The sequence below is a fragment of the Pongo abelii genome, chromosome 16 (assembly GCF_028885655.2).
Source record: "Pongo abelii isolate AG06213 chromosome 16, NHGRI_mPonAbe1-v2.0_pri, whole genome shotgun sequence".
Taxonomy (NCBI): Eukaryota; Metazoa; Chordata; class Mammalia; order Primates; family Hominidae; genus Pongo; species Pongo abelii.
Genome location: NC_072001.2, coordinates 91965118 through 91987507, shown reverse-complemented (window position 1 = coordinate 91987507; position 22390 = coordinate 91965118). Strand labels below are relative to the sequence as shown.

The window sequence follows — 22390 nt, the reverse complement described above, 5'->3', positions numbered from 1 at the left end:
TTTTTTTTTTTTTGAGACGGAGTCTTGCTCTGTTGCCAGGCTGGAGTGCAGTGGTGTGATCTCGGCTCACTGCAACCTCTGCCTTCTGGGTTCAAGCATTTCTCCTGCCTCAGCCTCCCAAGTAGCTGGGACTATAGGTGCACACCACCATGCCCAGCTAATTTTTGTATTTTTAGTAGAGACGGGGTTTCACCATGTTGGCCAGGATGGTCTCGATCTCTTGACCTTGTGATCCACCTGCCTCGGCCTCCCAAAGTGCTGGGATTACAGGCGTGAGCCACCACACCCAGCCCCATCTTTCTTTATGTCACCTGCCTGACTACACATAGCTTCATAGCAGGAGGCAGGAGACTTTGGTCCAGGGCGGCCTGGAGGGAGTCAGGACTTCCAGGTCCTCAAAACCTGACTTCCCCTCTTCCCTCTGTTTTCTACCTCCGTGCCTATCTGGCCCTGGGCCCCACAACTGCTGCAGGCAGGGGCCCAGCGAGCGCCTGGCAGACACTGTCTTCTGAATGCTTTTGCTCCCTCCCTGCCGGGAAGACTGGCTGGGGCAGCTGGTTTTCCCGTTCAGCAGTTTCCATTCTCTCTGCAACTGGAGCGGTGGGCTGGAGAAACTATAAGAAACCCAGTGAACCTGGGTGCCTTCAGAACTGCGGGAGTTCCTGGGGTGGGTGCAGCGTGGGACTGGAGGAGGGGGCCGCGGCTCTGCCAAGTGGGCATGAGGCCTCCTGCTTGAACACACTGGTTCCTGGTAGGCCACTGGTGTGTGTGCTCCAGGGATACCCTCTCTGCCCTCCCCTGTGTGGGGGTCATCAAGAAGTGGGGGCGGGCCTTGCAGGCCAGTGTGCTGGCGATCTGGGAGGGTGACTTGCAGGCAGAGGCTTGGCTAGCTTGGGAAGGGGTGTAGGAAAAACCACCCTCTTTGTCAAGGTGAATTTTTCCAAACTTAGGGAGCCGTGCTGTGTTCTGCAGGCACGGGGTGCCTCTGAGTAGCAGGAGGTGGGGCTGCCTCTGAGCAGCAGGAGGTGGGGCAGTAGGGCTGCCAAAGGGAGGGCGTGGCTTTGCTGGAACCACATCAGGGAAATGAGTCTGGAAGTGGTTCCTTTCTGAGATCTGCCGTTGCTGGGCTCCTGGGCCTAGCAGGGTCTGAATAAAAGGCCCAGGCCGTGATCTTCGTAGGAACTGAGGATGGGGGACTCCCTTCCCCTGGGGGTCCCTTGGCCTACTGCTTCCTGTTTCAGAGCTCTCTTCTGTGGAGCGGTGTGGATTGGGTTTAGAGCCAAGTCTTTCTGGGTGCTTTCAAGCCTCAGGACTCCCTCCCAGGGGAGTTTCCTGCCCTGAACCCCTGTTCCAGCGTACCCTGGGGATGAGCAGACAGTGGGAGAAGCATCTCTGCTCTGGGATGGGTTGGCCACAGCCTTCTAAAAGTCCTCCTCCTGGGACCCTGGAGTGGAGTCCCCTCACTCCTGACCCCCTCCTTCCTTCCTTTGCTTCTCTCCCTTAGCAGTGTCTTCCATTTGCCCAGCTTTTACCATCACCTCTACACATTGACTTTCTTCTGCCCCACTGCAAGGCAGAGGGTGAGCGTTCAGATTCTACCTGCTGGCTACCCCTACCCCTGGCTGGCATGTTCAACTTGACTTAACTGTAACAAAATGTGTTCTCCCTGCTGTCCATCCTCTCCCCTGTTGGGAACCTGCAGAGGAACCTACCTTGGCTCCCCTTTGCCCATCAAGCCTGGCATTCTTTTAGGTGCAGTTTACCTGTTGATCACAGTTCTTTGTGCTCCAATTTGCCCCTGGCTGTGTTTAACACACACACACATGCACACACATACACACACACTCATGGGCCAACTTGAGCTGTGTTTAGGAAGAGGCTCTGGGCTCTGTGACCCTGTGACCCTTCGACCCTTCCCCCAGCCAAAGCTGAAGGACCTCCTTAGTCTTTTCTGCTGAGGAAACATCAGGCTGTCCAGGCCAGGGCCCCCATTGGTCTGGACAGGAAAGAAAACACCCTGTCCAAACAGAGGCATCCTGAGCGGCTGCCTGGATGGCTGTGCTGATTAGCAGGATTCTGAAGGGAGGCCCGCCCCTATTGGAGGACCACTCAGAAGCCTGGTTGCCCCTGCAGGCTGCAGAGGCATCCCACCCCGTGTCTCCCCTCCTAGCCAGGGCCACTCATTCAAGCCCCATTCCTGGGGTAGCACCTGCTATGTGCCTCACAGTGAGTTAGGAATCTGGCCAGCGTTTCATGATGGCCAAACTCAGGGGCATGAGGACGTCAGCAACCCCTTGCTTTTTTTTTTGAGACGGAGTTTCACTCTTGTTGCCCAGGCTGGAGCACAATGGCATGATCTCGGCTCACTGCAACCACCGCCTCCTGGGTTCAAGCATTCTCCTGCCTCAGCCTCCCAAGTAGCTGGGATTACAAGCATGCTCCACCACGCCCAGCTAATTTTGTATTTTTAATAGAGATAGGGTTTCACCATGTTGCTCAGGCTGGCCTTGAACTCCTGACCTCAGGTGATCCACCGGCCTCCACCTCCCAAAGTGCTGGGGTTACAAGCATAAGCCACTCACTGCACCTGGCCTCACCCCCTTGCTTTCTATTTGGAAAAGAAAGTAATACAGAAGTCTCACCCCTTCCACAACCAAAGGTGGGGAGCAGCCTTGGCCCCTAGCAGAATGCTGGACCGGGGCTTCCTCTGCTTACTCCGACTGTTTTTGGTATACCAGGCTTTCTAAGGGGATCCCCCCTCCCCAAACTCTCCTATTCCACCCCTACTCTCCTTTCCCAAGACGTGAGAGCCTCAACTCTTGCACATCCCCTTTGCGGTGGTTCCCAGCGAGTCTGGAGACCGCTCAAGCCTGCAGCAACTCTTCCCTTCGGGCCCAGCCCTTGGGAGGGAAAGGTGCGCGTGTTCCTTTAAGGGGCTGGTCCGGCGGGAGCGCGGGGGTTTTTCTGCTGCCGCTTCCTTTCTGCTCTTTTAAGTTCCCCGAAATCCGACTGCTGCCTTGGACCGGGACAGCTCGCGGCCTCCGAGACTCTAGCCGTCGAGGAGGTGCCTGGGGACGGTATGTGGCTCAGGGGTCGCTGGGCTTCTGGGGCTGTGTGCGGGCCGGGTTCCTCCTTCACTGCTTTGGGTGCCCTGCGGGTTCCCACACCTCCCGGGCAGGGTCGGGGGAAGGGGCAGGAGGTGTGGGCCGGGCACTGCGAAGGCCCGGGCTGAGATGGGCTGTGATCGCGGGCGAGGGGCGCCCGGGGCACAAGTGGGGAGGGAGCCGCGCGGGGGTGCGGGCGGACTCGCGCCGGACCCTGGTGCCCACCGTGAGGGAGCAGAGCCCGAGCGGACCCCGTGGCCTCCGAGACCACCTTCCGTCTCCAGCCCCCTTCCTGCCAGGGGCCGCTTGGCTCTCTCCCTTGTCGTCTGTCCAGGGTCGGCTGCCTCCAGTGCCGTCCGCGGCGCCCCAGGCCCTGCCCCTGGGTATCTGTTGGATGCTCCGGGGGCTCCGGGAGTCCTGGGAGGGGCTGAGGGCAACCTGCGAGGCGGCTGGCGGACCTGCGCCTCTGGACCGCGGCTGGCCGGCTCTGGGCGCCCTGGGGCAAATGCAACGGATGCCTATGGGTTCCAGACCTCGCTCACCGGGGTTCTTGCCCCAGGGACAGCGAGGCCAGAAGTGTAGGGAGGGTGGAAGGCAGAGCCCTGGGTGGGAGATGGTGACGCTCAGGGAGGAACGTAGGCTCGTGTGCAGCCAGTATGGAAACAGCGCGGCACTTGGACCCAGTCCTGCCATCAGCTCGTTGGGTGGTCAGAGGCAGCCTATAAACCTGTTGGGACCTCGGTGTCCAGCGCTGACCCGCGGGAGTGCCTGTGCTCCCTGGAGCAGGGGGCGGCGATTAAGAGGGGCCCTGGCTTCTCTCCCTCGACGCCTCCCGGGCCAGCGGGTTGGGAATGCCGGTAGGAAACACCTCCGGTTTTCATTCTTCTGGGGGCTGCAGGTTTCAAAGGAGCAGATCAAGCCTTGTGCAAACAGGGACAGGGATGTCAAATTTCTCGCTGGGAGCAGCGCTCATGCAGACCTCGAGGGCGATGCTGCCCCCTGCTGGTACCTGGGGGACTTGTACTCACGGACGGCCCAGTGCGGACATGCACCTGGCAGGGAGGTGGCACCCACCCTCCCTCCAAGCCCAGGCTTATTGTTCTTGGGTGGAGGGGTCCCTAGGCTAGGGGCGCCTGGGAGAAGCAAAGGGCTGGTCATCAGGAAACCTGAACTTTCTCTAAGTTCGAGATATTTGACAAAGATAACGCCTTGGGTAGTTCACTGACCTCCACACTCTTGGCCTCAGTTTCCTCAACTGTGAAGAGGAGGCAGTGGTGACCACTTTATCTCGTAGGCAGTGAGAGAGGAAAAAGAGCCACTGAGATGGTGTAAGACTTCACTGTGTGAACTGCTCACAAGAGTAGTAATAGGTCATATTTTCCCAGTGCTTGCTCCTTATCAACCATCAGGCAGTATTTTCAGTGCTCTGCAGCTATTCTCTCCCTTAATCTTCACGAGAGTGTTTTCTGTTTGGTATTGTCGTGACACCCCCCCCAACTTTTTTTTTTTTTTTTTGAGATGGAGTCTCGCTCTTGTTGCCCAGACTGGAGTGCAATGGCTCAATCTCGGCTCACTGCAACCTCCGCCTCCCGGGTTCAAGCAATTCTTCTGCCTCAGCCTCCCCAGTAGCTGGGACTACAAGCGCCCATCACCACGCTCGGCTAATTTTTGTATTTTTAGTAGAGATGGGGTTTCACCTTGTTGGCCAGGCTAGTCTTGAACTCTTGACCTCAGGTGATCCGTCCACCTCAGCCTCCCAAAGTGCAGGGATAACAGGCATGAGGCACCGTGCCTGGCTTGTGACCCCCATTTTAAAGATGAAGGAACTGAGGCTCAGAGAGATGCAGCGACTTGTCCAATGACAGAGGGTTAGTAAGTGGGTGGAGCCAGAACTGAATGCAGGCAGCCAATCTGCTTCTAGAGCCTGAACTCTTTGCCATGTTCATTTGTTGAGCACCTGCTACATGCCAGGGACCAGATATCATACATCTTCTATAATTGTCACCACAGCCCTTTTTTTTTTTTTTTTTTTTCTTGAGCTGGAGTCTTGCTGTGTCAGCCAGTCTGGAGTGCAGTGGTGTGGTCTTGGCTCACTGCAACTTCCGCCTCCTGGGTTCAAACAATTCTCCTGCCTTAGCTACCCCAGTAGCTGGGATTACAGGCATCTGCCACCACACTCAGCTAAGTTTTGTATTTTTAGTAGAGATGGGGGTTTCACTGTGTTGGCCAGGCCAGTCTCGAACTCCTGACCTCAGGTGATCCACCCCCTCAGCTTCCCCAAATGCTCTAGGATTACAGGTGTGAGCCACCGCACCCCGCCTTAAGTTCCTTTTCTTTACAGATGAGGAAATGGAGGCACAGAGAGGTGAACTTGCCCGAAGTCACTCAGCAGGATGCAGTGTGTCCAGCTCCAATACCGAGCCCAGGTCTGAGTGCCCAGGCAGGACTTCAGAAGATTTGGGGAGCTATCCACTGCCAAGGTGACTAGGCTGGACTTGGTCTTGGGCCTTCCAGCTGGTGGCACCTCTGTGGTGGTCCTGAGGAGTTGGTGGCTGGATAGCCATGGTAGGGGAGCGGAGGCTACCCATCCCCTCCCTCAGTGGTAGTGGTCAGGGATGGTCAGAGATGGACCTGGGGCAAGGCAGCAACCAAGTGGCAATTGCCACTCCCGACTCCCACACAGGACTCTGTCCTGTGCACTGACCTTAGCATTCAATGCTGTGCTTGTCCTCAGCCCCTGAGTTCCCCTTTAGTCTTCTCTGGAGACAGGAAATTTTCTCTGGAGAGAGGAAAGTTCAAATGACTTTCCCGGGGTCACCCAGCTAGCAGGTGGCAGAGCCAAGACCCAAACTCAATGAGTTTAACTTGAAACTTTGGGCCTGTGTGCTGCTCCTCTCTGAGAGAGGCCTGGAAAATGGCCAGCTTCCTCCTGGCCTTTCGTTCTTGGGCACAGGGCTGATCTTTTCTTATAATTCCTTTTGTTTTTCTTTTCTTTTTTTTTTGAGATGCAGTTTCGCTCTGTCGCCGAGGCTGGAGTGCAAAGGTGTGATCTCAGCTCACTGCAACCTCCGCCTCCCAGGTTCAAGCAATTCTCCTGCCTCAGCCTCTGGAGTAGCTGGGATTACAGGCACCCACCACCACACCCATCTATTTTTTATATTTTTAGTAGAGACGGGGTTTCACCATGTTGGCCAAGCTGGTCTCAAACTCTTGACCTCAGGTGATCTACCCTCCTTGGCCTCCAAAATGCTGGGATAACAGGTGTAAGCCACCGTGCCCAGCTAATTCCTTTTGATTTGCTTGGCATCCCCCTCAATGTGAGATTACATTACTGCTGAGTTAGCATCCAACAAAGAGAGGTGTTACTGATGTCACTTAGTGGCAGAAACGCCTGCATTTGTTTACCCTTAGGAAGCCCTTTCTCACTAGGGAGCATTTGTGCCAGATGAGCTGCTGTAAGAGGCTGGAAACATTATAAGCAGCAGCTGGGAGCCCCTCTGCTCAAGGAGTCTCTAGGTGCCCAGGGACAGCAGGGAGCCCGGGACATCAAGCTCAACATCAAGTCTTGGCCCCACTTCCCTCCTGGTTCCAGGTGTGGAGCCTGAAGGAAGGGAGAGGAAACAAACTCTTACAAGGGTTTTCTCTGGGCCACTGGGCTGTGTGTGCCACACAATCACCTCCCTGAATTTGGCATGGTTCCAGGCTTTGGGCCTGGAGTGGGTTCGAATCCTAGCTCTGCCACTTCCTAGCTGGATGACCTTGGGCATATGATTTAGTCTCTCTGTGCCTTGGTTTTTCCATCTGCAAAATGGGAACACTACTAGGCTCACATGTTGGAGTAGTGGTAAGGATTAAATGAGAGATACCAGGTGTGGCGGCTCATGCCTGTAATACCAGCACTTTGGGAGGCGGAAGCGGGCAGAACGATTAAGCCCAGGAGTTTGAGACCAGCCTGGGCAGCATGGCGAAACCCCATCTCTACTAGAAATACAAAGAGTACAGCGCACACCTGTAATCCCAGCTGCTTGGGAGGCTGAGGCAGGAGATTCATTTGAACCCAGGAGGCGGAGGTTGCTGTGAGCCGAGATCGCACCACTGCACTCCAGCCTGGGCGACAGAGTGAGACTTGGCCTCAAGGCAAAAACAAAAATAAAATAAAATAAGTGAGAGAGTAAGTGCTCAGCTGTTCATACTTTTATACTGATCATAGTAATGCTGTGGTGTGTGTATTTGTTAGGACAAGTGAGGCTAAGCTGTGTTGACAAAGAGATGCAGGCCGGGCACGGTGGCTCATGACTGTAATTCCAGCACTTTGGGAGGCCGAGGTGGGCAGATCACCTGAGGTCAGGAGTTCAGGACTAGCTTGGCCAACATGGCGAAACTCCGTCTCTATAAAAAATTACAAAAATTAGCCGGGCGTGGTGGCAGGTGCCTGTAATCTCAGCTACTCAGGAGGCTGAGGCAGGGAGAATTGCTTGAATCTGGGAGCAGAGGTTGCAGTGAGCCGAGATTGCACCATTGCACTCCAGCCTGGGCGACAGAGTGACTTCGTCTCAAAAAAAAAAAAGAAAAAAAAAGATGCAAAAAAATGGTGGCTTAAATATGATAGGACTCTGTTTCTTTCTCATGGGACAGTGCAAGTGGAGGAGGTCCAGGGCTGATTGGCAGCTCTGCCATTCAATCTGTGGTTTCCATCTCTGACTCTAAGCTGGATACTGTGGTTTCCAGAAGGTTGGGGGAAGGAATAACAGGGAAAGGCATCTGTAATTGTTTTAACTGCCAGACCTGGATATGGCATGTTATTTCTGCTTGCTGCCATTGACCAGAACTGAGTCACATAGCTCTCCTAGCTGCGAGGGAGGCTGGAAATGCGTCTTCAGCTGAGCAGTCATGCACCCGTCTAGACCTCTGTGACTTTAGGAGAAAACTAGAATGCATTGGCGAGAAATATACCAGGGTGAGTTTTATGATCTCCATTTCGCAACCGAGGAAACTTGCCCAGAATCTCGCAGTGAATAAATAGTAGAGGTGGGATTTGAACTCCGATCTTCCAGTTCCCAAACTCTGTACCAGGTTGCCCCATTGTGCTTAGTCCTCCCAGTTCTCCATCACCAAGAGGCCTTACAGGTGTCAACAGGGGAATGAATTCCTCTTGGACAAGAAGCGGGGCCTCAGGGTTGGTAGTGTCTTGGCTGCAGTGCACAGCACAGATGGCAGGTCTGGGCCTCAGGATTTCTGTGAAGGTGTCTAAGAGAATGGTGGATTCTGCCTCTCAACTTTCTTTACATCCATTCTCTCCAGCAAGAGCTCCTAACTGTTCTGGAAACAAGAATGTTTCCTCCACAATCCCATCACTCTAACAAGCCAGTGCTGTGTGTGTCTGCCTGCCTTCTTTCCTCCCTCCTTCCCTTTCCTTCCTTCCTTTCCTTCCTTCCTTTCCTTCCTTCCTCCCTCCCTCCCTTCTTTCCTTCCTTTCTCCCTCCCTCCCTTCTTTCCTTCCTTCCTTCCTCCCTCCCTCCTTTCTTTCCTCCCTCCCTCCCTTCTTTCCTTCCTTCCTCCCTCCCTCCCTTCTTTCCTCCCTCCCTCCCTCCCTTCTTTCCTCCCTCCCTCCCTCCCTTCTTTCCTCCCTCCCTCCCTCCCTTTCTTTCCTCCCTCCCTCCCTCCCTTTCTCTCCTCCCTCCCTTCCTTCCTCCATCCCTCCTTTCTTTCCTCCCTCCCTCCCTTCTTTCCTTCTTTCCTCCCTCCCTCCCTCCCTTCTTTCCTCCCTCCCTCCCTCCCTTCTTTCCTCCCTCCCTCCCTTCTTTCCTCCCTCCCTCCCTCCCTTTCTTTCCTCCCTCCCTCCCTTCTTTCCTTCCTTCCTTTCTCCCTTCTGTCCGTCTCCCTTCCTCTTTAAGTGTTTCCTCATCTTCTGGATCCTGTACACAGGCATTCACAAGACCACATGGTTGCAATCATAGCAGAGGCAATTGTATGTTCTGCTTTGTCTATTTTAACTCACACCCTAAGCATTCTTCCACGTTGCTACATGATAATCATAGTGATGTTTGCAGCTGCCTGCTGTTATTCTGGTCTTGCTGCCCCCAGGTCCACCTTCCACTCAGCCCCTGCAGGGAAGTGTCTTAAGATGTGAGTCTGATCCTGTGGCTTCTCTGTTTAAAGCCATCACTGGCCTCCAGGACAAAGGATAGGCTTCTGGCCAGGTGTGGTGGCTCACGCCTGTAATCCCAGCACTTTGGGAGGCCGAGGTGGGCGGATCACTTGAGGCCAGGCGTTTGAGACCAGCCTGGCCAACATGGCGAAACCCCGTCTCTACAAAAAATACAAAAATTAGTGGGGCGTGTTGGCGCATGCCTGTAATCCCAGCTACTCGGGAGGCTGAGGCACGAGAATCACTTGAACCCGGGAGATGGAGGTTGCAGTGAGCTGAGATCTTGCCACTGCACTCCAGCTTGGACGACAGAGTGAGATTCTATCTTTTAAAAAAAATAAACAAAACAGGATATGCTTCTGGGCCTGACACCCAAGGTATCCAGACACTGGCCCTGGTGACCCCCTTACCTCCTCTCCCCCATGCAGCCAGGGTCTTGGCAGGAAGCAGAATTCAGCCCAGATGATTCCAATAAAGAGACTTTAATGGAGGAATGACTTCTAGAGAGTAGGGTGAGGGGACCCAACAAGGAAGTGGGGGACGCAGAGACCAGCAGCAGCAGACACTCCATGACAGAGGCACTGGGGTGGCGAGGGAGCCGGGAAGCAATGCCCCGTCTTCCTTCTCTTCCCTCTCTGCTGTCTTCTCTGAGTGCCTCCCATTGGCTCAATCCCACTGGAAGTCAGAGGCCCTGGGGAACCGGGACAATAGGGACCAATACATGTCAGAGAAGGACAGACGATGGACCTGGTGGGTGTGTGGGACAAACGGAGGACTTCCTGTACACCCCCAGCACCGCCAGGCTTGGGACTCTTGCTGGCATCTACACCTTTGTAGTGGCAGTGCCCTGCTGGATAAACCTGTCAGTCCTTCTCCACCTGGCAAACTCCTGAGCCTTTAGTCTCATTTGGATATTCCTGTTTCTGTACCTCCATCTTGGTACTCACCGCACAGCAGTCAAGACTGCCTGCCCACGACTCTGACCCCTCCCTGGACCAAGCTCCTTCAAGGAGTGACTCCATCTTTTAATTGTTGAGAACACGCAGTAAATGGCAAGTGAGCAGGGCTAGGGTGACGTGAGTGAGGCAGTAGCCCTTGGTGTGAGATTTAAGTGGGGGAGGAAGGGATTTTCCTAGAAATCTTAGTAATCAAGACATAATATTTTAATACAATATTTTAAAAAATCAAATCATCAAACTACAGCCCATGGGTTGGCTACCTCTTTTGAGTGCCTACCCAAACTGGAATAGCCCCCAAGACCTCTAGCATGGTGTTAGAAAATTATTTTTGAGTTGGGCGCAGTGGCTTATGCCTGTAATCTCAGCACTTTGGGAGGCCGAGGCGGGCGGATCACTAGGTCAGGAGATCAAGACCATCCTGGCTAACGCAGTGAAACCCCATCTCTACTAAAAATACAAAAAATTAGGCGAGCTTGGTGGTACGCACCTGTAGTCCCAGCTACTCAGGAGGCTGAGGCAGGAGAATTTCTTGAACCCAGGAGGAGGAGGTTGCAGTGAGCTGAGATTGCACCACTGCACTCCAGCCTGGGCCACAGAGCGAGAGTCCGTCTCAAAAAAAAAAAAAAAAAGGGTTCACAATGCAGGACTCATTTTTACTTAACATACCATCTATTCACCCTTATATTTTCTATTCTAGTCTAGTTTATTTGGCGTCATTAAAAAATGCTGCTCATACCTTTCTTTTCTTTTTTTTTTTTTGAGACAGAGTTTCACGCTTGTTGCCCAGGCTGGAGTGCAATGGCGTGATCTTGGCTCACCACAACCTCCGCTTCCCGGGTTCAAGCGATTCTTCTGCCTCAGCCTCCCGGGTAGCTGGGATTACAGGCATGTGCCACCACGCCTGGCTAATTTTGTATTTTTAGTAGAGACGGGGTTTCTCCATGTTGGCCAGGCTGGTCTGAAACTCCCGACCTCAGGTGATCTGCCTGCCTCAGCCTCCCAAAGTGCTGGGATTATAAGCGTGAGCCACCATGCCTGGCCTGCCCATAACCTTTCAAATTCTGGCTTGAAAAACATTGAGCCTATCATATCATCCTGCTTAATTTTCTCTACTGTCTTTTAGCTGCCTGATACTTCTTTCTTATGATTTGTCTCTTTGCTGATCTCCCGTCTTGCCTTTGGGGTGCAGCTCCCTGAAAGTGGGAACCTCATCTAGCTTGTCACTGCTGTCTTCTCAGCTCTGGGAACAGCACCTGGCACGCAGGCAGCAGGTGTCCCACAGTGAGCTGTTGAGCAAGCGAGTGAGTGGTGTTGGAGCAGAGGGGATGGGGGCCCTGGAAGCCGGGCTTTTCTAATTGCCTTGTTTTCCTCCCCTTCCCAGTTTGCCCTGGGGCCCCAGCCTGGCCCGGGTCACCCTGGCATGAGGAGATGGGCCTGCTGCTCCTGGTCCCGTTGCTCCTGCTGCCCGGCTCCTACGGACTGCCCTTCTACAACGGCTTCTACTACTCCAGCAGCACCAACGACCAGAACGCAGGCAACGGTCATGGCAAAGGTAGGCGACCTCCTGCACCCAGCTCTTTGCTCCCCTGGGTGACCTAGACCTCCTTGGCTCTTGCTGTGATCTGCGGGTTCCGGGCTGGGACAGGGACAGCAGCCCTGTTCCAGCAGGGCCGTTGTAGTGGACCAGCTTGCTTCTCAGACAGAGGAAGGGGTGATTTCATTTTCCTGTGTTCGCCAGCCCCTTCGTCATGGGGCCCAATTCACTTAGGCTTTTTACTTTCCCTAAAAGTCTTGCCAGTTGTTCAAGGTCCAGCTTGAATGTGTCCTCCCCTGGTCCCCCAAGTGGAAAGGGGACTTGGGGGTCGAATAGATGTGAGTTTGAATGTTTTTTTTTTGTTTGTTTTTGAGATAAAGTCTCACTCCGTTGCCGAGGCTGGAGTGCAATGGTGCCATCTCGGCTCACTGCAACCTCCGCCTCCCGGGTTCAAGCAATTTTCCTGCCTCAGCCTCCCGACTAGCTGGGATTACAAGCATGTGCCACCATGCCTGGCTAATTTTTGTATTTTTAGTAGAGAGGGGGTTTCACCATGTTGGCCAGGCTGGTCTCGAACTCCTGACCTCAGGTGATCCACCTGCCTCGACCTCCCAAATTGCTGGGATTACAGGCATGAGCCACCATGCCTGGCCCGAGTTTGAATCTTATAATGCTACCTCTTACTAGCTGTGTGGCCTTGGGCAGGGAACGTTTTAAAGTAGCAGTTATTGTGCACCCATCATGGGTTGGGCGTGCTTCTAGATATTTTGCATATGTCGTCTCCTCTAATCACAAAAGCCCTGACGTAGGCAAGGGTGAAAATACACATTTTGTTTGTTTGTTTGTTTGTTTTTTTAAGATGGAGTCTCACTTTGTTGTCCAGGCTGGGGTGCAGTGGCACGATCTCGGCTCACTGCAGCCTCTGCCTCCCGGGTTCAAGCGATTCTCCTGCCTCAGTCTCCCGAGCAGCTGGGATTACAGGCATCCGCCACCACACCTGGCTAATTTTTGTACTTTTAGTAGAGACGGGGGTTTCACCGTGTTGGCCAGGCTGGTCCTGAACTCTTGACCTCAGGTGATCCACCCGCCTTAGCCTCCCAAAGTGCTGGGATTACAGGCGTGAGCCAACGAGCCTTGCCGAAAATACACATTTTTAACCACTAGTGCAGCACGGGTGCTGACCAGGCTGAATTGATGCTGCCTGCCCTCACAGCCTGAAAGTAGATTCTATTATCATCCCTTCTCATAGATGAGCAAATTGAGGCTCAGAGAGTTGATCCAGTTGTCCAGGTCACACAGCTATTAAAAAGACAAGCTGAGGGTTGGGTGCAGTGGCTCATGCCTATAATCCCAGCACTTTGGGAGACTGAGGTGGGTGGATCACTTGAGGTCAGGAGTTCGAGGCCAGCCTGACCAGCATACGGAAACCCCGTCTCTACTAAAAATACAAAAAATTGGCCAGGCGCAGTGGCTCATGCCTGTAATCCCAGCACTTTAGGAGGCCAAGGTGGATGGATCACGAGGTCAAGAGATCAAGACCTTTCTGACCAACTTGGTGAAACCCTGTCTCTACTGAAAATACAAAAGTAGCCGAGCGTGGTGGCAGGTGCCTTTAATCCCAGCTACTCAGGAGGCTGAGGCAGGAGAATCGCTTGAACCTGGGAGGCGGAGGTAGCAGTGAGCCGAGATCACGCCACTGCCCTCCAGACTGAACGACAAAGTGAGACTCCATCTCAAAAAAGACCCACAAAAAACAAAAAATTAGCCGGGTGTAATCCCAGCCGGGTGTAATTAGCACCTGTAATCCCAGCTACTCAGGAGGCTGAGGCATGAGAATTGCTTGAACCTGGGAGGAGGAGGTTGCAGTAAGCTGAGATCATGCCACTGCACTCCAGCCTGGGTGACAGAGCGAGACTCTGCCTCAAAAAACAACAACAACAAACTTGTTCCACTTGTTTGTTGAAGGAACGAACCAGATTGCTGGTCTCAGCAATACCCAGCACCTGCCATGAAGAGCTCACAGCCTGGTGCAGAGACGACACATGAGCCTGCAAGTACAGCGCTGGGTGTTTCTCACCTTTCCCTCTGCCTTTGAGTAGATGATTGTGCCTGCCCAGGCATTTGCCCTCTTTTGATTAGTCTCCTAGGTCAGCTGTAACAAATTAACACAAACTTTGTGGCTTGAAACAACAGAAATGTATTCTCTCACTGCTTTAGGCACCAGAAATCCAAAATGAGTTTCACTGTGCAGAAATCGAGGTGCGGATAGGACTGAGCCTCCTGTGGCTCTTGGGGAGAATCTGTTCTTCCCTTGCCTCTTCCGGTTCTGGTGGCTGCTGGCATTCCCGGGCTGTAGCTGCCTCCCTCCAGTCTCTGCCTCCATGGTCACGTGGCCTTCTCTTCTTTTCTATGCAAATCTCCCTCTGCCTCCCTCTAAACAGGTACTTCGCATTTGCATTTAGGGCCCCTCTGGAAAATTCAGGATACCCTCCCCGTCTCGACATCCTTAGTTTAACCTCATCTGCAAAGTCCATTTTGCCACAGAAGGTAATGTTCACAAGTTCTAGGGATCAGGATTTAGGGTATTTTGGGAGGCCATTATTTAGCCGACCACATCCTTTTCCTTCAGAATTTATTTTGTTGTACAAGCACTACTTTATTTATGTATTTATGTATTTATTTTTTTGAGACAGAGTCTCGCTCTGTCACCCAGGCTGGAGTGCAGTGGTGCGATCTTGGCTTACTGCAAACTCTGCCTCCCGGGTTCATGCCATTCTCCTGCCTCAGCCTCCCGAGTAGCTGGGACTACAGGCATTTGACGCCACGCCCGGCTAATTTTTTGTATTTTTAGTAGAGACGGGGTTTCACCGTGTTAGCCAGGATGGTCTTGATCTCCTGACCTCGTGATCTGCCTGCCTCCCAAAGTGCTGGGATTACAGGCATGAGCCACCACGCTCGGCCTACAAGCACTACTTTAATGAGATTTGCGGAATTTAAAAAACTTAAACTTCCTACTCATAGTTTCGCTACACTACCAGGCCAACATTTCATTTTTCTCTTTCCCTTTTGTCCCTGAATATGTAAGCCAAGTCATATATAATCCCGCCACCCAGGGGAAACACTGTTAACTTTTTAGGTATCTCTTTCTAGCCTTTCCTTTTTTTTTTTTTTGAGACAGGGTCTCACTCTGTCATACCAGTGCAGTGGTGTGATCTCGGCTCACTGCAACTTCTGCCTCCTGAGCTCAAGAGATCCTTCCACTTTAGCCTCCTGAGTTAGCTGAGACTACAGGCGTGCACCACTGTGCCCAGCTAATTTTTGTTTTTTTAGTAGAGATGGGGCTTCACCATGTTGGCCAGGCTAGTCTCGAACTCCTGGCCTCAAGTGATCTGCCCGCCTTGGCCTCCCAAAGTGCTAGGATTACAGGCGTGAGCCACCGCACCTGGCTGAGCCATTCTTTTATGATTTAGAAAACTTTCTCCAGCAAAAACCAGCTCATGTCATACATGTGATTTTTGTAGTCTCCCTTATCACCTCATAAAATAGAAATCATTTTCTAAGTCAATGAATGAATATACATCTACCAGATTATTTTACATGGCTGTATAGTATTTTATAATATGGATATACATCTTCATTTTATTCAGGTTAAAGCTTCAAAGGTAGTTTACTTAAGAGAGTTGGGAAGAACCAAGGAAGTGGCCCCTAAATGATAGCCCTGCTTCATATCTATTGGACACTTTCTGTGTGCCAGGCGTCCTGCCTTACCTGATTTGGACCTTACCACAGCCCTCTGTAGGGACTGTGATTAACCCATTCTACAAATGGGGAAGCTGAGGCTTGACTTCCCTGGATTACACAGCTGGGAAAAGGTGGAACCAAGGGCGAGCCCAAATTGCCTGACTCCAAACCTCTGTACCTACTGCCTCTGCAGAGCAGGACAGCTCTAATCTGAATGAGTCTGAGAGTCCCCTGGAGGCTGGACCCCATTCCCAGGGTCTCTGATGCACTGGGACCCCATAATGTGCATTTCTGACAAATTCCTGGTGATGCTAACGCTGCTGGCCCGAGGGCCACACTTGGAGACTTCTGCATATGGCAATCTGCCGCATTAGGTATAGCTCTTTTTCAGCATGATTTCTCTACAGGGAACCTCCCTGTCTGTCTCCTGCTTACCCATGAGGCTGTCCCCTTGCCTCCACCTTTTTAATTAATTAACTTGTTTTTATTTTGTTTTCAGCAACAGAGTCTTGCTCTCTCACCCAGTTTGAAATGCAGTGGTGCGATCATGACTCACTGCAGCCTTGACTTCCTGGGCTGAAACAATACTCCCACCTTAGCCTCCCGAGTAGCTGGGACCACAAGCACCTACCACCATACCCAGCTAGTTTTAAAAATTTTTTTGTAGAGACAGGGTCTCACTATGTTGCCCAGGCTGGTCTCAAACTCCTGGGCTGAAGCAATCCTCCTGTCTTGGCCTCTCAAAGTGTTGGGATTATAGGCGTGAACCACCGTGCCTGGCCCCTGTCCCCACCTTGAGTAAATCAAGCATGGCTTGAAGTCTAGACCCAAGAGAATGAATCAGTGAGGTCCCAATAGGGGCTCCCAAGTCAAAGATAAGGCAGCCTTAGCCTATGAACTTGATTCTTTTGTTGCATGTTGAGTTCTGTGTGTATTTGTAACTCTGAGCCATGAGCGTAGTCTCCTTTAGAAGTTCTGCCCTTAGCTCACTAGGCTGCTTGGTATTTGGGAACAGTTATGGTGGACAGCTGGACCAGAGAGTAAAGCCGGGGCTGTGCTGTCCTTTGGCCAGTGTGCTGGGGAAGGAAACTCCGAGGGATCCTTATCAGGGCTACTTCTCCTGGCCATGTACCTCATGTGGGGTGGCTCTTGTTGCCTGCTCCATTGGTTAGATTTTGATGCATAACAAACCACCCAAAACTTAGTGACTTGTTTAGGATGACAGCCATTTGTTTAGCTCATGATTCCGTGGGTCAGCATTTTGGAGTGGGCTCTATTTCTTCAGGTCTTGCGGTTGGGTCTTGCAGATGTGCCTGCCTGTGGTGGGCAGGTCAGCTGGGGGCTGGTTGTTGTAGGATGGCCTCAGCTGGGGCGCCCTGTCTCTTTTCTGTGTATTCTCTCATCCTCTAGCAGGCAAGCCTGGCCATGTGCTCATGGTGGCTGGCAAAGTCCTAAGAAAAAGAGTGGAAGCAGCAAGGCCCCCTGGGACCTATGCTTAGAACAGGCATGATGAACAGTCGCTTCCAAGGCATTCAGTTGGTCAAGCAAGTGGCAAGGCCAGCACAGATTCAAGGGGGTGGGGGAATAAATGTCATCTCTTGATGGAAGGAGATGCAAAGTCACATTGCAGAGCATGTGGATACAGGGAGGGGTGGAGCATGGTGGCCATTTTTGCAATCTGAGCCTGGAGGAGCCACGGATGAGGGTGTGCGGTGGCCCTTGCAGGGGTACAGATGTGCTGCAGCAGGTCTCATCTGCACCCTGTCTCTCCCCCAAGACCTCCTCAATGGAGTGAAGCTGGTGGTGGAGACACCCGAGGAGACCCTGTTCACCTACCAAGGGGCCAGTGTGATCCTGCCCTGCCACTACCGCTACGAGCCGGCCCTGGTCTCCCCGAGACGCGTGCGCATCAAATGGTGGAAGCTGTCGGAGAACGGGGCCCCAGAGAAGGACGTGCTGGTGGCCATCGGGCTGAGGCACCGCTCCTTTGGGGACTACCAAGGCCGCGTGCACCTGCGGCAGGACAAGGAGCATGACGTCTCGCTGGAGATCCAGGATCTGCGGCTGGAGGACTATGGGCGTTACCGCTGTGAGGTCATTGATGGGCTAGAGGATGAAAGCGGTCTGGTGGAGCTGGAGCTGCGGGGTGAGACCCTGACGGGGACTGGGTGACACTGGGACCTGAGAGCAGAGGGGAGAGGACCAGAGAAAACATCCAGACCTCTGTGCTTTAGACATTTAAAAGTACTAAATTCTCAAAACAACCCACAGGGAAGCTACTGTTATGACCCTCATTTTACAGGTGAGGAAACTGAGGCACAGAGAGGTCAAGTAACTTACCTAAGGTCACACAGCTTGTAAACGACAGAGCTGGGGTCTGAACCCAAGCACCCAGCCTCTAGAATCTGTTCCCCTCTACCCGCTCTCATTCACATCTCATTCAGAGAGAGGAAAACCGGAGCTGGTCCCACAGCTTATTAGAGACAGAGCTGAGATTTAAGCAAGGTTAGCGGGTAACACAAGCAAATGAGGCAGCCCAGTGTGAGAAGATGGAAGTGGTGAGGACTGGGCACACTCCTGAGCCCTTGTCCTGTCCCCAGGGAGCTCCCACACTACTCAGGCCCAGCTGATGATGCCACACCAGAATGCAGACCCCACTCTGCCAAATTTTCTGGCTTGACAAGATAAGCTTGTATTTTTATGTAAGATCTCCTGATTTTTATGTAAAAACCTCCTTTTTAAAAACAAAACAAAACAAAAAACAAACAAAAAGCCCCCCCAAAACCAAAACCAAAAACCCAGTGCTGTCCAAACCAGCCACACCCTGCAAGCCAGATCTTGTATGTGGGGTCCCTGTTTGATCTTTAATTTGTATTTACCTTCTCTGTCTCTAGGATGGGGCTGTGTGTCCTCACATCTCTCCCGCATGTTAGGGAGGCAGTTCGGGGATAGAGGAAGGTGACCTGACTTTAGCCTCAGCCCGTCCCAGCTATGACATCTGGGTAAATGCCTCATCCCCCTTAGAGCCCTGGGCCTCTCAGGCGTAAAATGGGGCATCACAATCTTTCCTCCTTTACCTCCCTCAGAGGCAATGAGGATAAGATGTATGTCCTTAAAATGCGTTCTCTGTCTTTGCCACCAGTGTCCACATGGCTTACATGGTGGTTCAGAGGGGCCACATTCGTCATTCTTGAAGTTGGGGTGGCAGTGGAGTTGGGGAGAACCTGCAAGGGTCATTGGTCTGGGGTCTGCATGGGCAGCCTAGAGAAACAGGAAGCCCTCACCCCATTCCTGGGGCTTCAAGGGCTAGGAATTTGGGGTGGAACCAGGCATGAAATAGTCCCCCTGCAAACACACGTGGAGGCTGCAAGCTGATTGTCAGGGCCCATGGGCTTCTCTGCCACCCAATCTGGCTTTGCCCAGGTGCCTGGCTTCCGGCCCTGGTGAGATTGGAGGTTTGGGGCTCAGGCTGTTCCCGGGTCCTTGGCCACAGGGAGGAGATTCCAAAGACTCTGGGTAAACAACAGCAGCCAAGCAGTGTCCTTCCCAGACCCCTAGGGTCACCTCTACTCCTTAAGGTTTCATTGACTTGCTAGAGACTACATCTCAGAAGTTTAAAAACTTTTTATTAGAGTAAAATTTCAAACACGAACATATCTTTTGAGGGAAGCCTGTGGCCCCTATCAGACCCTGGCCACAAGGAGAGAAACCGCCTGCCCCAGACCTCCCTGCCCTTGAGTCTCCTTTATGGAAGGCCCTTCCCCAACCCTCTCCCCATGGCCTCTAGGGCCTCTCCTTCTCCTGAAAATCATCTGCCACACGTGGAAAGTTCCTTGCATTTTCCTAGGAAATTTCCACATTCATAATAACATAGACGATCAGGTCCCAGCTAACGAGTGGGGAGCTGGGAGTCAAACCTGGCCCCTAGAGCCCAAAGCCCGGGCGTGTCTGGAGAAGATGGCACAGCCTCACTGGGGGTCTGGCGACAGCCTTGCGGATTAGGCTGGGGGCATTGTTGGGGACATTAATGGACTAATTAATTACCTTAACTCATGGATGTTTTCTGAGTACTGCTGTGAACCAGCTGAGTCCCAGGAGAGAGGCGGCAACGGACAGGAGGTCAGAGGTTTGCTGAGTTTTTCTGAGGGACGGTGTATGTGTGTGTTGCAGGCAGCACATGTCCCAGTGGAGGTGGGAGGATAGCGGGGTGTCCAGCCAGCTGGGCCCCTGGCCACCACCTAAGCTCCTCTTTCCTCCCCCCGCAGGTGTGGTCTTTCCTTACCAGTCCCCCAATGGGCGCTACCAGCTCAACTTCCACGAGGGCCAGCAGGTCTGTGCAGAGCAGGGCGCGGTGGTGGCCTCCTTTGAGCAGCTCTTCCGGGCCTGGGAGGAGGGCCTGGACTGGTGCAACGCGGGCTGGCTGCAGGATGCCACAGTGCAGTACCCCATCATGCTGCCCCGGCAGCCCTGCGGCGGCCCGGGCCTGGCACCTGGCGTGCGAAGCTACGGCCCCCGCCACCGCCGCCTGCACCGCTATGATGTATTCTGCTTCGCTACTGCCCTCAAGGGTGAGTGGAATGGCCAAGCCTGCGGGTTTGGTGGCCACCCGGGACCTGTGAGAGGGCAGCTTCTGGGGAGCTCTGGCCCCCTCTGCTGGCTCTGCTGGTACTGCCACCTGGAGGCCAAGAGCACCAGCCACCCTAGAAGCAGCATCTGGTTGAGTTTTGACTGCTTTGCTGCTGCTGCGTTATGCAGGGCATAAATCATTGGTTTCTTCATTCATCAAATGTTTACTGAGTGCCTACCATATGCTGGGGCCTAGAGTAGGCTCTGGGGAATCACAGACGAATAAAACACAGCCTGTCTTCACAAAGCAGCTCATTTCATAGGAAGATGAGCAAGTAAAAACAGAAACTGGTTCAGTGTCATATGCCAAGCCCTTGGAAAAGTGTCTGACACATAGTAGGTGTTCAGTAAGTGACCGAATGGGCAAGAGACTCTGACTGGTCCAGCCTAGGTGGGGTGCCCACCCACCTAAATAGGGAAGGGCGATGGGGGAGTGCAGACATGACTGGAGGGACCTGGGTTCTATGGCAGGTGGGACAGAGCTCTCTGGGACAGGGTGAAGATTAGGAAGTGTTCTCTGCAGATGCCTACAGTATGGTAGCTCCCTGGGCTCAGATGGGTCTTTGGGGCTGGCATCTCTGCAGGCCCCGCTGTGCTCTCTGGCTGCCCCCTGCGCTGTCCGGCACTCACGCCCCCTTTCCCCCAGGGCGGGTGTACTACCTGGAGCACCCTGAGAAGCTGACACTGACAGAAGCAAGGGAGGCCTGCCAGGAAGATGATGCCACGATCGCCAAGGTGGGACAGCTCTTTGCCGCCTGGAAGTTCCATGGCCTGGACCGCTGCCACGCTGGCTGGCTGGCAGATGGCAGCGTCCGCTACCCTGTGGTTCACCCGCATCCTAACTGTGGGCCCCCAGAGCCTGGGGTCCGAAGCTTTGGCTTCCCCGACCCGCAGAGCCGCTTGTACGGTGTTTACTGCTACCGCCAGCACTAGCACCTGGGATGCTCCCCTGCCGCATTCCCTCACTGGCTGTGTATTTATTGAGTGGTTTGTTTTCCCTTGTGGGTTGGAGCCATTTTAACTGTTTTTATACTTCTCAATTTAAATTTTCTTTAAACATTTTTTTACTATTTTTTGTAAAGCAAACAGAACCCAGTGCCTCCCTTTGCTCCTGGAGGCCCCACTCCAGGAATCCTGCCTGCTCCCCTGGGCCATTTGCGGTTTTGTGGGCTTCTGGAGGGTTCCCCGCCATCCAGGCTGGTCTCCCTCCCTTAAGGAGGTTGGTGCCCAGAGTGGGCAGTGGCCTGTCCAGAATGCCGCTGGGAGTCTGGACATGGTGGGCACAGTTCTCCCTGCCCCTCAGCCTGGGAGAGGAAGAGGGCCTCGGGGGCCTCCGGAGCTGGGCTTTGGGCCTCTCCTGGCCACCTCTACTTGTCTGTGAAGCTGCTGACCCCAGTCTGTCTGCCCACTGAGGGGCTAGGGCTGGAAGCCAGTTCTAGGCTTCCGGGCGAAATCTGAGGGAAGGAAGAAATTCCCCTCCCTGTTCCCCTTCCCCTCTCGGTTCCGAAGAATCTGTTTTGTTGTCATTTGTTTCTCATGTTTCCCTGTGTGGGGAGGGGCCCTCAGGTGTATGTACTTTCTCTGGACAATAAATGGTGCTATGACCACCTTCCGCCATCCCCAGCCCTTTTCTGTGTCTCCATCTCATTCGGTCTCAGGGCGCAACCCCCTGCCTGGTGGGTGTGGTGGGGGCAGTTCTAGCCCAGGCTTCATAGGCTGGCTGGGTCAGGTCCCTGGGGTGAACAGGGAACTCTGTGGGCTGGTTCTAGCCTTGCCTGCTCAATGGTTCACTGGGTCGTGGGTGCTGGCCTGGTGGCAGAGGACTTGGCTTGTGTCTTCACCATCCCCACCCCTTGGCAGTGTGTCTGTGTGAGGCTCAGCAGAAGAGCCAGAGGTGTCTCTCAGAAGACAGAGGAGGCTGTGCCCTCCAGAGGACCTCAGAGGCCAGGGATCTAGGGGCCAGTGCTCCGTGTGCCTCACCCTCTGCCACCCACTCCACCCCTGCCTCAGGAAACTTGACTTGTTCCCTTGCGCGGGAACGCCTCTGCCACTCACCAACCAGTTATTCCGTCGGTTCTTCCCTTAGCTCAGTGCTCCTCATAGTGAGGTCTGCAGCATCAGCATCACTGGGATCTTGTTAGAAATGCAAATTCCTGGGCCCCACCAGAGACCTGCTGAGTCAGAAAGTCTGGGGTGTGGACTGGCACCGTCTGTTGTCACCAAGCCCTTTAGGTGATTCTGACGCACGTTCAAGTTTGAAAGCCACTGACAGTTGCAC

At 53.4% G+C, this 22390-nt stretch overlaps 1 protein-coding gene across 3 annotated transcripts; it reads left to right on the top strand.

The window, feature by feature from the left end:
- Window positions 1-202: 202 nt before the first annotated feature.
- HAPLN3 (hyaluronan and proteoglycan link protein 3) lies at window positions 203-21729 on the top strand. 3 transcript variants are annotated; one of them, XM_024232976.3, is made up of 5 exons: window positions 203-3077; window positions 11593-11763; window positions 17264-17632; window positions 19752-20054; window positions 20759-21729. In XM_024232976.3, exons 2-5 carry the CDS (start codon window positions 11640-11642, stop codon window positions 21043-21045), a joined length of 1083 nt encoding a protein of 360 aa, XP_024088744.1. In that variant the 5' UTR covers window positions 203-3077; window positions 11593-11639; the 3' UTR covers window positions 21046-21729. The 3 variants fall into 3 exon arrangements, with proteins under 3 accessions (XP_024088744.1, XP_024088745.1, XP_054387802.1); XM_024232977.3 differs by lacking the exon at window positions 203-3077 and adding an exon at window positions 5364-5584; XM_054531827.2 differs by lacking the exon at window positions 203-3077 and adding an exon at window positions 11217-11512.
- Window positions 21730-22390: the final 661 nt, after the last annotated feature.